We start from the raw sequence: 14,216 nt of genomic DNA, 5'->3' as shown, positions 1-14,216 counted from the left end.
CTCACTCCTGGTAGTAATCATTTTATTTTTTGGCTTTTTGGGTCACACCTTGCGATGCACAGGGGTTACTCCTGGCTCTGCACTCAGGAATTACCCCTGGCCGTGCTCAGGGGACCATATGGGATGCTGGGATTTGAACCCGGGTCGGCCGCATGCAAGGCAAACGCCTTACCCGCTGTGCTATCTCTCCAGCCCCCCTGGTAGTAATCATTTTGACTTACCAATCATTCTGATTTATCAATCAAGCCAGTATCAGTTCTTCCTCCCCTCTCCACCAGCGCCTTCTTTCCTTGACGAGACCAGGTGCCAGCAGAGCAGCCCCCTGCCTCATGCTCTGATGATGCCTCCAGAAGATCCCTCGCTCTGTGGAAGAAGTCTTTCATCTGTCTCAGGGGTGGTAGTGGGATCCCATAGTTACTGGTTCACTTGGAGGTTCTGGCTTTTTAATCTAAGTAGATATTGAGTTTAATAGGCACATTTTCTGTACCTACTGAAATGACCGTATAGTTTTTCTTCTGTATTTAAATATATGTGTAATGTTAATTTTAGTATGTTGAACCAGCATTGCATTCCATAAAATAACCCCTACGTGGTGATGAGGTATCATCTGTAGCACTGTCATCCCGTTGTTCATCGATTTGCTTGAGCGGGCACCAGTAACGTCTCCATTGTGAGACTTGCTGTTACTGTTTTTGGTATATCGAATATGCCAGGCTCTTCCATGCGGGTGGGATTCTCTTAGTAGCTTGCCAGGCTCTCCGAGAGGGATGGAGGAATCGAACCCGGGTTGGCCACATGCAAGGCAAATGCCCTACCCCCTGCCGTGCTATGGCTCCAGCCCCAAGGTATCATCAGATTCCTAATATTACATTCAGGGTTGTTGTTGTTGTTGTTGTTTTGCTTTGGTATTTATAATGTATTTTGTTGTATAATAGCCTCCCGTTGTAATGTTTGCTTGGCTTATATGCTATGAAAATCATGACCTAAAAAAATAACCTGGGAGATGTTAGCACTGCTTTTATTCGTTGGGTTTACTTAGAGTTGATTCTGTTAGGCCCTTACACATTTCCGCAGTCCAGTGGAGCTGCTGGACCTAGAGTGCTTCCTGTCAAGAGGACTGACTGCAAGAGTGAATCCACTGTCCCTACTGGTGTCTCCTGGGCCTCCTTGTGCAGGCAGAGGGAACTTGTTTAGGACTGCAGGAACACAAATGGACTTCGTCTTCTGGCATGTGGCTTCACAGCTTCCTCATCACAGTTATGAAAGAGGCTCTTTTTTCCACTGGTCTTTTTTTTTTCTGGATAGTTGAGTTTTATTTTTATTTATTTTTTATTGAATCACTGTGAGATACACAGTTACAAAGCTATTTATGGTTGGCTTTCAGTCATACAATGTTCCAACACCCATCCCTCCACCAGTGTATATTTCCTACCACCAATGTTCCCAGTTGCCCTCCCGACACCCCCCACTCCCCTGCCCCCAGCCTGCCTCTGTGGCAGGCATTTTTCTTCCTTCTCTCTTTCCCCTTTTGGGCATTATGGTTTGCAATACAGGTATTGAGAGGTTATCATGTTCGTTCCTTTACTTTCAGCGCGCAGTTCTTATACAGAATGATCATTTCCAGCTACCATTGTCATAGTGGTCCCTTCTCTATCCCAACTGTCTTCTCCCCTGGCACTTGAGGCAGGCTTCCAACTGTGGACCTATAAGATCAGGCACAAAACAAGGATGTCCACTCTCACCACTTCTGTTCAATATAGTACCAGAAGTACTTGCCATACCAGTTAGGCAAGAAAGAAATATCAAGGGCATCCAGATAGGAAAGGAAGAAGTCAAACTATCACTCTTTTGCAAATACATGACACTATACTTAGAAAATCCTAAAGTATCTACAAAAAAAAAAGCTCCTAGAAACAGTATATTTGTATAGTAAAGTAGCAGGTCACAAAATCCCACTAAATAATCTTGACTCCCTTGTCAAACATCAGGTGCTGTATATCCACACATCTACTTTTGGGTCCTCTGATAGAGTCCAGTGGATTCTGCACACCAACTTTTATGTCAGCATCATACTGCTCTTATTACTAGAGCTTTGCAGTGCTATTCTCAATACAGAAATGTGGGGCTTCTGATATTATCTTTCTCAGGTGTGCTTGGGCTCTCTGGAGTATTTTGCAATTTCAATAATATAGGACTTTTTCCCTATTTCTCTGAGAAATAAGATGGGAATTCTGATGAAGGTTATATTAAATGTAATGCTGATTTGGGGTTTTATGGTCATTTTAACAATATTAACTTTTCCAATCCACGAACATTAGCTATGTTTCATTTATGTCTTCTTTAATCTTTATCATCAGAATCTTACAGCTTTCACTGTATAGATCTTTCTACAGATCTTGTCAAATGTACTCCCAAGTATACTTAATTCTTTTTGATGTGACTATTGAAGGAATTTTGTTCCACTATCACCTTCTCAGATATTTTATCATATGCACATAGAAACACAACTGATTTCTAGAGACTGATCTTGTATCTGAAAATTCTGATACAGTCATCGGATGGTACCAACTTATCTTCCTGGAAATGTTTATTAGTTTATTAGTCTATAAATGTTTACTGGCTTTATTCATTCATGTTTTCCCTTTTTTTAAAAAAAAAAGCTACATATCCAGCAGTGTGTTCCACAGGAATGGTGACATTTGAAGGCTTTATCTTGTTCTTGATCTTAGAAAGTAAACTTCCAAACTTGCTTCATTGCACATAATGTTAGCTCCTAGCTTGTCACGTTCGATTTAGGTTCAAAGTATTTCCTTCTGTATCCAGTACGTGAGAATTTATTATCATGAAAGTCCTTTTTTTCTTTCTCTCTTGAAATAATCAAATGAATTTTTAGCTCTTATTCTATATATGTAGCATTTAGCATTTGCTGGTTGGCATATGTTGAGCTACCCTTGCATGTTAGGGACAGATCACTTGATTACTCACCTATTTAATGTGTCATTTGCTAATATTTTATTAAGAATGTCCTTCGAAATAGTTACCTACACTGCATATCTATGTTTCACAGATTTTTTTTAAGTACTGATTGCATTTTCATCCAATTCAAAATAATTCCCAATTCCCCATGTCACTTCATCTTTGTGCATCTGTCACCTGGGAATTCTTTGTTGTATACCCAGATATTTACAGGTTTACTGGAGTTTTTTTTAATTTTTTCTAACCTCACTGCAAAGTTCTCTGTGGACAGAGAATAAGTTGCACCAATGTTTAATTATTAAAAATATGTTGGACTGACTTAGGACCTGGAATATGGTCTGTATAAGTGAATATTCCATATGAACACGTAATATCTTTATTCTTTATTTGTTCAAGTATTAAAAGTGTCGATTCGATCAAGCTGGTGAGCACTGTGCTGGTTCTTCATATCCTCACTGAATTTCTGCCTCGCACCCCAGTCAGCACTGGGCAAGCCCTAAAACCCCTGATGTCACTGGTGCCCATGCAAGCAAATTGATGAACAGGACGACAGTGCTACAGTGCTACATTTTTTTAATAGTTTCTAAATCTAGGAATATTTTTAATTGCACATTTTAGTTTAAAATAACCCTTTCAGGGGCTGGAGAGATAGCACAGTGGGTAGGGCGTTTGTTTGCCTTGCACTCGACTGACCCGGGTTTGATTCCCAGCATCCCTTATAGTCCCCTGAGCACCGCCAGGAATAATTCCTGAGTGCATGAACTAGGAATAACCCCTGTGCATCGCCGGGTGTGACCCAAAAAAAAAAAAATGACTCTTTCAGTGCCTAGCGATGTTTTGTATCTGCCTGCTGTCAACACACATCTGCAGTTTCTCCTGAGTGGTATTTATACGCTAGAGCTTTCCCACATGTCTAATCTGTATCTTCCCTGTCTTTATATTGAAGGTGGTTTCTTAAGAACTTTAGATATTGGAGGATTAAGAATTTGAAAACTGGGACTGGAGCAATAGCACAGCAGGTAGGGCATTTGGCTTGCGCACGGCCAACCTGGGTTCGATTCCCAGCATCCCATATGGTCCCCTGAGCACTGCCAAGAGTAATTCCTGAGTGCAAAGCCAGGAGTAACCCCTGTGCCTCACCAGGTGTGACCCAAAAAGTAAAAAAGTAAAAAAAAAAAAGAATTTGAAAACTTCAACTTCTTAATAAAAGTGTTTGCACCTTTTGTTTTTGGGCCATGCCGATCATTGGTTTCAGGATACTCTTGGCAATGTGCTCCGGAATTACTCCTGGCAGGCTTGGGGACCATATGGAATGCTGGTGATCAAACCGTGGTCAGCCACAGGCAAGGCAAGTGCCCTCCCCCGCTGTACTGTCACCTTTGTACTTAAATTCAGTTTTGTCATTTCTATTTCATATTTGTACCAAGATCCTTGCCTTTCCTATCTGCTCTTTGGTTCAATGTCTTTTAAATTTCCAATTTTATCTCCCCTATTGTCTTCTGATTTTAACTCTGTGAATTTTTAGCCTCAGTGCTTGGGGCTCTGCATACAGGGATCACCCCTGGTAGGGATTGGGGGGCCATATATGGTATCAGGAACCAATCCCCAGTTGCAGGATGCTGGGTAAGCCCCTACCTGCTGCGTTGTTTCTCCAGCCTGAGACTCTTCTCAGGATTGTCACGTACTTCCCCCATCAAGTGCATGACTCATATATGCATTTCCAATTTTTACTAGAGTTTAGCTAAGATGGTTACACTAGTGTCAAATATGACACTGATAGACCACACCCACATCAAAGTGCCCATCAGTGATCTCTGAAGTCACCTCTGTCCCCATCCCCCCTGCACTCACCTGTCCCCATCCCCCTGCAGTCCTGCCGTCTTCTCAACAGTCTTCCCCTTCAAATACTGTGACTCCACTTCCATCTGGAATCATGACCCACTGCTCTGTGCTCTACTTCCTCTCTCCCAGTCTTTTGTTGCTGCTTCTCTTCCCATTTTAGGGTTTGTTGAGTCTCTTCAGGTCATTTTAATAACCTTCATTATTGTTGACGATCTTTGGTGGCTATCTTTCAGACAGTTCTTCGGCCATGTTTTTTCTCCTCCTGAGACTCCAATTATATGAAGCCAGACTTTTTGCTCTTATCACTCTGAATAAGATGCTCCTCTTTTTACTTATCTCTCTATGTAACAACTTCAATAACTTCCATTGACCTATATTTAATTTTCCTCATCCTTTCCCTGCTTTATCACATCTCCTGAGTCCATCAAAGTAATTTATTTCTAATACTACGCTTTTCCCCCCTAACACTTCAATTTAGCCCTTTCTTGTACTCTCCACATTGTGATGAGATTCTTCATCCACTCTATGTCACCCCTTTTCTGTCACTCATTAGTATCCATCACAGTCACTCAAGTCCCTACCTGGAAATTCCAAATCTGTGTCATCTGGGGATCTGTTCTTCTGATGACTTTACCTCTTGACAATGACTAACCTTTCTTTTGGTTTGTGTATTGAACAACTTTGTACTGAATGCCAGAAATCACAAAGAGAAGAGTCAATAATAGGGACTTCGGTTAGAGTGCTGGAAACAGGGTCACCCTTTCTTCTCAAGCTCTTAGTGAATGAACTGGATCAGGGTGCTGAGATCTGGGCTGGGATCTGGGCCAGTGTTTCCTTCCATGCCCAGGAGGTTTCAAGTGATGCCCTCTGCTCAGGGTCCATTCTGGGCAGTGGGGTCTGGCCGTCCTCAATGCTTGTGGCTCCTTTCCCGCCATCCCCACCCTCCAACCCACAGTGGGGTCACTTCCCTGCCCTGGGACACTGCTTTCCATTCAACATTTCTGAGGCTGGCTGGTTGGGGGAGAGAGGAGGGACTTCTGGCCCATTTGGCCCAGTGTCAGTCTTGGATCATCTGCTCCAGACATCACTTGTGAATACTCCCCCTGCTTCTCATTCTCTGGACAAAGCTGAAGGGTCCTGAGAAAGGCTGCATCCCTGTGTTCCTCTTCTCGGTTCGTATCACATCTGAAGTACATGTGTCCAAACAACAATTATATGAGATAGTATTGTAACTTCTCCAGCAAGACATTTGCTTTGGATCATTCACTCATTCCTATAGCCAGATGTGAACAGTCAAGTAGACTGTGATGGAAAGAATGTTGGTGCCTACAAATAGGCTGACATCTGACAATCCTTAGTTCTTGCATTCAATTTTAATTAGGGGAAATACATTTTTATGTTGTAAACATTTTTTTAATTTCTCACTTTCTTTAAAATTGTTGCCACAATTTTAGTATTAGAGGGCACACAGTTCAAATATTTATAAGTATTTTAAATCTTACTAGCAATTAGTTGAGAAAACAATCAGTATGAACAGAATCCAAAAACACCACATAGAAGAAGAATAAGCAAGAATCAAAGTGTAACTGTCATGGCGAACCAAATCAAACATGAAATAAAAGCAGAGCAGAGCCCAGGGCAGGAGACCAGGACCCTACCGGGCCGAAGAGACAGCAAAGGCACAGGCCTAATCTGACCTACAAAGCCAACCAGAGCCAGAGGGTGGGAGGCCACAGGCCAACTTCGGACAAGCAGGGCCCAGTGACTCGACTCTGGGGCAATTTCCCTAAAGTCATCTCACTTCACCCCCATACCCAGGACCCCTGAATGATGCAAAGCAAGGTGAAGGCTGTGGGTCCTTTAAATCGAATGTTACTCCCCAAACGTAACAAACCTCCTCCACAAGTCACCCGCCCACTGGTACTCGGCTGTTCTCTGGGTGCCCAAGGGTTTCCCAGGAGGGGCTCCGGAGGCCTGGGACCTTCCTAGCAGTTCCAGCAGCCCAATGCCCAGAACTAAGGATGTGGGGGCTGCTGGGCCCAGGGGTGTCTAGATTACAAGACAGGGCCACCGCAGCAGTGCTCAGACCTCCAAGGCCTCCTGAATAGACCGGCCATGTGCTGTCTCTGCAGTGACCATCAGCGTCACTCGCTGCTCACGGCTCTTTCTGCTGTCCTGCCTGAGATGGCACTTGAGGGCAGGGGACTCAGATCCCAGCCCTCATTTCCTGGCACCCCTTTACCTGGCCCGTGCATCTGGGCCTTATCCCTTTTATCTTGTACTGCTTGAGACAGCGCTTTCCCTTCCCCCCAGGGAAAGTACAGCAGCACAGCTGATGGGGCAGGAGGCTCGGCCCACAGTGCTCTCACACCTTCTGAGCAGCAGCGTGGCACTGCCCGTCTTGGCCCTCCATGCTCTCATCCCAGTGAGTGAGGAGCCTCCAGAAACTTCTGACAGGACAATGGCAGCCAGGACCCAGACAGGTTCTCTACACGCAGCTGAGGGGCACGCCAGCCAGTACCACAGAAGGTGCCACCTGGACCATGAGAAATGGGCATCTCACCACTGAGGGTCTGCAGCTGGCAGGAAGAGACGCCCAGGAGTGGGACCCCCCTGCTCCTCCGCTGTGGTGTGGAGCCTGATGCAGCTGTGTCTGGGTTTGTCTCCAAACCCCCTCTCTCCCCGGCAGTCTGCAGGCCTCAGATGGCCTCAGGGTGCCGGACCCAGGCCTTTGTTCAGCCCATCCTGACATCCCACGGACCTCCTGAGGGCACAGAGCCTCTGCCAGCGCAGTTGTCACCAACTGTGCCACAGGAGACAGTTACAGAGTCCACGGTGTTTGGGGGTTTCTGCTGGGGGGCAGATATGGTGCCACAGGGAGGGGCAAGAACAGGGTGAGGGGTGTGCAGGGAGCGGGCAGGAATCCTGCCCCCACCCCCACAAATGTGGGAGCAAGGACAGAGCAGCACCAGGGTCGCCCCAAGGGAACTGCAGATGCTCCCTCCCAGCATGGGGTCAGCACTGGACAGGACCTCACGCTGCCCAAGGCCTAAGCGGGCTTTCACTCTGAATCAGCCCCAGAAGCAGGTGGGGTCACCATGGAGATACACTTCAGAGGCCCACCCACTCCTGCAGAATAAGGCACCCTAGAAAACCGCTCCCCGAGTCCCAGCACAATACACGCCCTCCGAAGGAGCTGGCCATCCACCGGGAGCACCAGGCCCAGCAGTAAAAGACCCAGTTCTGGAGCCATTACCTCTGGGCGTGCCAACTGCCAACGAGACAAATCACTCTGGAAGCCTCGCTGAGAGGGAGGGGGAGCTGCCCCGGGCATCACAGACAAGAGTTCAGTCCCTGGCACTGTGCCCCTCAGCACCCCCGAACTGCCAGGCTCCAGCCCCCACAGCAGCCAGTCTGGACCCTAGCACTGCACCCCAAAACAGTAGCTAATATGTTTACATCATCTTTACAAATGTACAGTGTTATCAGTTAAGTATTTGCTGAGTTATACTGGAACGTATTCAACAGTGGTTTTTAATCATCAGCGCTATCTCTGGAACTGCCCATCAGATGCTTTAATGAAGTCATATTTCCTCCCTAATCACGGGGGAGTTGGAAGAGGTACCCTCCCCGGTGACCGGCCGCACCACCATCCTTTGTGCCAGCAACTAGCAACATCTGAGCAGCCCCACCTGTGCACCAGGCCCAGGGGTAGCCACTCCAGCCTCCCCAAAGAGCTGTTTCGCAGAACTCTGAGACTCATGCAAAAGTCTCTTCCAGGAAGCGGCATGGGAACTTCCATCTCCAGCACATGCACCTGACAGTCGTATTAAATAACCTCGGGCAGAGACACTCTCCCCCAAAGATACACAAAACCACAAGGGTTCAATTCTTATAGTTCAGGTATCAAAAAAAAATACGGCGAAAATAAAAGCAGACATTTGACAAATAGCAGAATAGGCGAGAATGAACGGTTATTCTATTACAACCATGTTAAAAAGAAATATAATTTTATTTGTCCCTAAAAATAGATTAGCCCCAAAGCCGGAAGGTAGAATGGTCTGAGAGGAGGTGGAAGCAGCTGGCATGGCAGCCACCATCCCCCTCTCCCCTGCCACCCATGGGCAAGAAATGCTGCGGGACTTCTGTGCACTGTCCCCAGACCTTCCAGAGTGACACGTAGAAGGAACGAGACTCAAAGATCATGTCGGAACAGGTGCACACATTTCACTATTTTTAAAACATAATCTGCAACATTTCGCTGCTAGTTTATTGCCAACACATTAAGAAACTAAAAAATTACCATTTTCCATACAAAAGAGCCACCTAAACCATGAACCTTTGTATAAAACATGCGATCTAATCATCCTTTATCATCATTAAATGAAATAGGAAACATGATCATCACACTGTAAAATGTTTGTAAATATGTGTGGTTCTCATTCACCACAAGTTAATAACTCAGGGAGGCACAATTACAAGGACAGCGGGCGAGTTTCAGTCAAGACTCATTAAGGCCCGGCAAAGCACCAGCCAGCGCGCTGCCCTCCCTGACTTATCACTAACCAGGATCCGCAGCAAATGAGAATGCATGAGCCAGGCAAACAGAGAAGGAGATAAACACATCTCCAGCCCAGCACTACATTATCCCCGGCAACATGTCCTGATTATGAAATTCTAGAGACACACATCAAAACGAGCTTGGTAGGGGGGGAATCACGGGGGATAATGTGATTCTGAAGTCGTAAAATAGCCCATAATGGAAGGTGTGCGAGATAATGTCGGCAGGGTAACACTGGCTTTATAATATGATCGTATGTTAAGGCGATTTTAAAAATCAATTTAAAAATTCATAAGATGACTCTCTTCTCCCGTTACCACATAGGTTTATTATACAATCCTTCATCCCGGGATTATTTCACGGGCGTCTGTTCCAGGACAGACATCCTTTCGGGTCACTGGCTGCAGAGGAAGAGCAGAATCTGTCTCCTAACAGGAGTTCCACACTGCTGCCGACACCACCCAGCCCGACCGCCACACAGGGGACACAGCTTTCAACAGTGGCCTGATCCACAGGAGCAACGACAGGGAGTACACAACGCACGCGCTGGTCCAGTTCTGAACACAGCTTTCTCACGAGGCTCCTGTGCACAGCCCCGTATCACAAAGCCCATGCACGGCCATCAGCAGCCCCCAGCCCCGTCTCTCTGTGAAAGGAACTATACCTGGAGCAACAGACTCGTGCCTGTCCCCCAGAACGCTTTCGCGAAAGGGACAGCCAGAGTCTTCATGCACAAAAGCCCACGTGGCTAAAGCCACACAGCACCACAGGCAGCTCCTAACAGCACCCACCTGGGATGGGCGGCGGGGCCAGGACCACCGTAGGCGCAGGCCTGGACAGACACACGGCCACTTGGTTTGCCAACAAATGAGGTTTCTCAGGCCCATGGAATAGTCTCGAGTCTTCAGGATACAGCCATGTGGACTCCAGAGCAAAGGAATTGTTGAAGAATATCTGTGGGAAAACAGAGCAGACAGCGCATTAGGACAAGCCCCGGCGTCAAGGGGAACTCCTCCCTTTGACGGGGAACGAGGCAGGGCCTTGGGTCTGTCCAGCGAGGAACGATGGAAGGGGGAGCTCTGTCAGAAGTTCTCAGACCGCAAGATTGGGGTCTCCAATACAACGGCCTTCTAAGCACAACACTGGCTGGGCTTTGTCGGTCTGCCTGGCCGGTTCAGCCCAGAGGCCAGCTCAGACTTGAAAGCATCACCTCTAGGAGGTGAGGAGAGCCTTGTAGAACAAGTTTCTACATTACAGTGTTTTTAGTTTAGACAGACAGGATAATCAATAAAATTGAATTCAAACACCAAGATAAACTGTCTGAAAGATAAACATTCAAGGCATGTTTAAAACAACATGTTTACACAACAGCAGGAGAAATTCTCATGACCATGAACTGGAACCATGTAGGATGTAAATGCTGAAGATGAGCCTTTGATGAACAGTCACACGTTTCTAAATTTCAGAATGTAAACTCGACCCGGAGTCCAGAACCATGCATTGTTCTATGGAACAGAATTCACGCTGACGTGAAAATGCCCCCTCCATGTCTCCTGTTGTCTTTGAACAGACTCATCTCATTCTACACAGTCCCCACGCAGCTCAGCAACCCACCGCACACGGAAACAGCTTGGCAGTGCCTGGCCGTGAGAGAAATGCCCACAAGCCCACCGATGTGGACAGGCACCGCTGTAGCGCGATCACATGCACTCTTACCTTACAGGTCGGGATCCTTTTGTCTACCCAACTTTTGCCGACAGGAGCTGGGAGGGCGGCCGGGCGGATGTGTGGGACAAAGGGCACCAGCTCAACAGTGGAGGAGGGGGGCAGGCCCACGGGTGGAGGAAGGCCACCAAACAGCCACTGAAACGCAAGGAGAGAGCAGAATGTGGCTCTGAGCCTGACCCAGAAGCCCGGCCACCGACAGAGGCTGCTACTGCTTGCAAAGAGAAACTTAAAAATGCATCTCTTCAGTCATGAGGAAGTCCGTCTTCCCCTGGCTGAGAAAACCAAAAGTATTCGAAAATCTAAATGGAAAAAAGGTGATAAAATCACCGAGGGTTTCCTACAGTTTCATTGCTAATGGCCACATGCATTACTAACACTGCCTGCGTCACCGTGGAGAACTCGTGCTCACGAACCCACGACCCTGTGGCAGGAAATGGTCTCTGCTCTGAAGTGTCAGAGCCACAGCGGAAGGCAAGGTTCCGGCAGTCCCCAGACCATTCCTGCATTCTGCGCACAACCGAGCCAACAGCTCGGTCTCCCAGGGCTCCCTTCAGTAGACCATTCGGTACCGTTTTCAAAACGGTTCTTATTTTCAAAAATAAAAGTAGCTCCGGGGTTAAGACTCCAAGTTTCTGAATGCTCCCAAATGCCAGCCAAGTCCAAGGCAAATAAATATGTGTGTGTCACATGGGTGACACGACACAGAAAGAAGCTGCAGCCCTGACAGGGACAGGGGAGTGGAGGGGGATGCGATCAGAGGGAGAAGTCAAAGGACCACAGCGCGGGCACCCGGACACGTCGGCCCCATTTGTTCCGGCACCATGAAAGCTTTCCAGATGTTCCTCTTGCGTGAAAAGGACTCTCTGGCTCTAAATTTTCACCAGTGAACATGTACCGCAAAAATAATTCAAAGATTCGGGTTCTGGGTGTTTTATTTTTATTTTTTTTTAAACGTACAGTGCTCTCTCTAGAAAATAATGGTCGTTCCCGGGCACTCCACACCTCTAGCGGTAACCTGCGATATGACCACCCCTGGCAGTACGGGAACGCCACGGCGTCCCCCGCCGGCCCGCGCGGGCTGCGGCGCGGACTGAGCCGGCGGGAGCCGCGGACGTGCGGCCGCAGGGCGGGCGGCGGCCCCGCCGGGCCGGGCACCCCGCGGCCCCGGGCACTGCATCTGCACAGTTGGAGCGAACAAAGGGTCCTGCCCGGCGCGGGGCCGCCGCTCTCCCCGCGGGGCCCGGCCACGGCGGGGCGGCCGCCGCAGGCTGCCCCGCGCGGGGTCCGGGGGTCCCGGGGGTCCGGCGGGTCGCAGCCCGGCGCCCGGCGCCGCCGCCAAGTGCCAACTTGCGGGCGCGGAGTGGCCGGGCGGAACTTGGGCCGGGCCGGCGGGGTCGCGGCGCTCACCTGTCCGGCGCGGGCGGCGGGGTCCGGCGCGGCGGGCAGCGGCAGCAGCGGCAGCAGCGGCTCGCCCGGGGCCGGCCAGCCGGGCAGCGCGGCCAGCAGCGGGGCGGCGGGGGGCGGCGCCGCGGCCAGCAGCAGGGGCGGGGGCGCGACCCCCGCGCCCAGCCGGAGCAGCGCGGCGGGCCCGGGCGGCGCCCAGGGCCAGGGCAGGGGCTGCGGCCGCCGCCGCGGGAGCCCGGCGCCCCCCAGCATCCTGCATCCCGCGCGGGCGGCTCGAGCGACTCTCGGTCCGCGGCGCCGCCGCTCGCCCCGCCCCCGGCCCGGCCCGCGCCCCTCCTGCCCGCCCGCCCCCGCGCGCGCCGCCCCCCGCGCCCGCCGCCCGCGCCGCGCCGCCCGCTGCCGCGCGGCCGGGCCGGGTCGCCGGGTCGCCGGGTCGCCGGGCCAAGGGCGCGGGGCGGGGGGGGGGGGGCGCCCGCTGACCCCGACCCCTGCGCCCCGCCCGCAGCCCGGCCCGGCGCGCCCCCGGCTCGGGCAACTCCGCGGGGCTCGGGGCCGCGGGGAAGCCCGGGAGGGACGCGCGGGGACGGCAGCGGGGGGTCCCCGCGCCCCTGGAGCCGCCCCCCAGCCCGGCGCGCGGCCCGGCGCCCCGCGGGCAGCCCCCGCCCCTCAGAACCCGCGGCCCGGCGCCCCGACTGGTGCCCCCGCCCGACGCCGTCGCCCCCGCCCGGGGACGGGGACGGGGACGGGGCCCGGCGGGGCTCCCGGCGCGGGCGGCGGGGACGGGAAAGCCCGGGGGTCGCGCGGGGCCCCGGCGCGGGCGACGCGTCTCCAAGGGAGACGAGGGACGCGGGCAGCGGCGCCCGGACGTGCCCCCGCCCGCCCCCACGCGGGATGGGCTCGACTCCGCTCCGCGCGCGGGACACGCGCCCGCCCCGCCCCGCCCCGCCGACAGCGCTCGGGCGTCTCCGTCCGCGTCCCCGGGACTCCCCCCGCCCCGCCCCCGCCCCCGGCTGCAGCCAGCGACCCGCGCCCCCCCCCCCCGTCGGTCTCCGTCGGCCTCAGTCTCTCTCTCTCTGTCTCCCCGTCAGTCTCTGTCTCCCCGTCGGTCTCTGTCTCTGTGTCTCTCTGTCCGTCTGTCTCCCACCCCCGAGTGTGCGGTCAGTGCGACCCCCGCGTCCCGCACACCCCGAGGCTCCGGGCCCGGCACGGGGGAGCACCGCGCAGCCCCCAGGGAGGACCCACTCCGTCCAGAGCCTCGCGAGAGTGGAGCGCGGCAGCGGGATCCTCGGCGTGGACGCCAAGACCCGCGTGCGCAGCTCAAGGAAAAATCCCGAAAGCGGAGCACGTGTGCTGCAGGAAGGGAAGCCTCGCGAGAGCAGGGGCCCGGGAGGGCAGGTGGCCCGGGCGGCGGGAAGGGAAGCCTCGCGAGAGCAGGGGCCCGGGAAGGCACGTGGCCGGGATGGTGGGAAGGGAAGCCTCGCGAGAGCAGGGGCCCGGGAGGGCACGTGGACGGGGCGGCGGGAAGGGAAGCCTCGCGAGAGCAGGAGCCCGGGAGGGCACGTGGCCGGGCTGGTGGGAAGGGAAGCCTCGCGAGAGCAGGGGCCCGGCAGGGCGCGTGGCCCGGGCGGCGGGAAGGGAAGCCTCGCGAGAGCGGGGGCGCGTGCCGGCGACCCCAGGCGCCTGCGCAGACCGTCGTGCGGGCCCG

The 14,216-nt window shown here is 52.2% G+C and overlaps 1 protein-coding gene across 1 annotated transcript in view; it reads right to left on the bottom strand.

The window, feature by feature from the left end:
• The window catches only part of TCERG1L (transcription elongation regulator 1 like), a 52,766-nt gene extending 40,003 nt beyond the window's left edge, over positions 1-12,763 (bottom strand). The window contains exons 1-3 of the mRNA XM_055119114.1: positions 12,515-12,763; positions 11,096-11,242; positions 10,171-10,333 (exon numbers count right to left, since the gene is read on the bottom strand). Of these exons, the coding sequence (XP_054975089.1) occupies positions 10,171-10,333; positions 11,096-11,242; positions 12,515-12,763 (559 nt within the window). The remainder of the gene's footprint in view (positions 1-10,170; positions 10,334-11,095; positions 11,243-12,514) is intronic.
• Between the last annotated feature and the right edge of the window lie 1,453 nt (positions 12,764-14,216).

Source organism: Sorex araneus, chromosome 11 (genome assembly GCF_027595985.1).
Source record: "Sorex araneus isolate mSorAra2 chromosome 11, mSorAra2.pri, whole genome shotgun sequence".
Lineage (NCBI taxonomy): Eukaryota > Metazoa > Chordata > Mammalia > Eulipotyphla > Soricidae > Sorex > Sorex araneus.
This window is presented reverse-complemented; position numbering and strand designations above follow the sequence as displayed.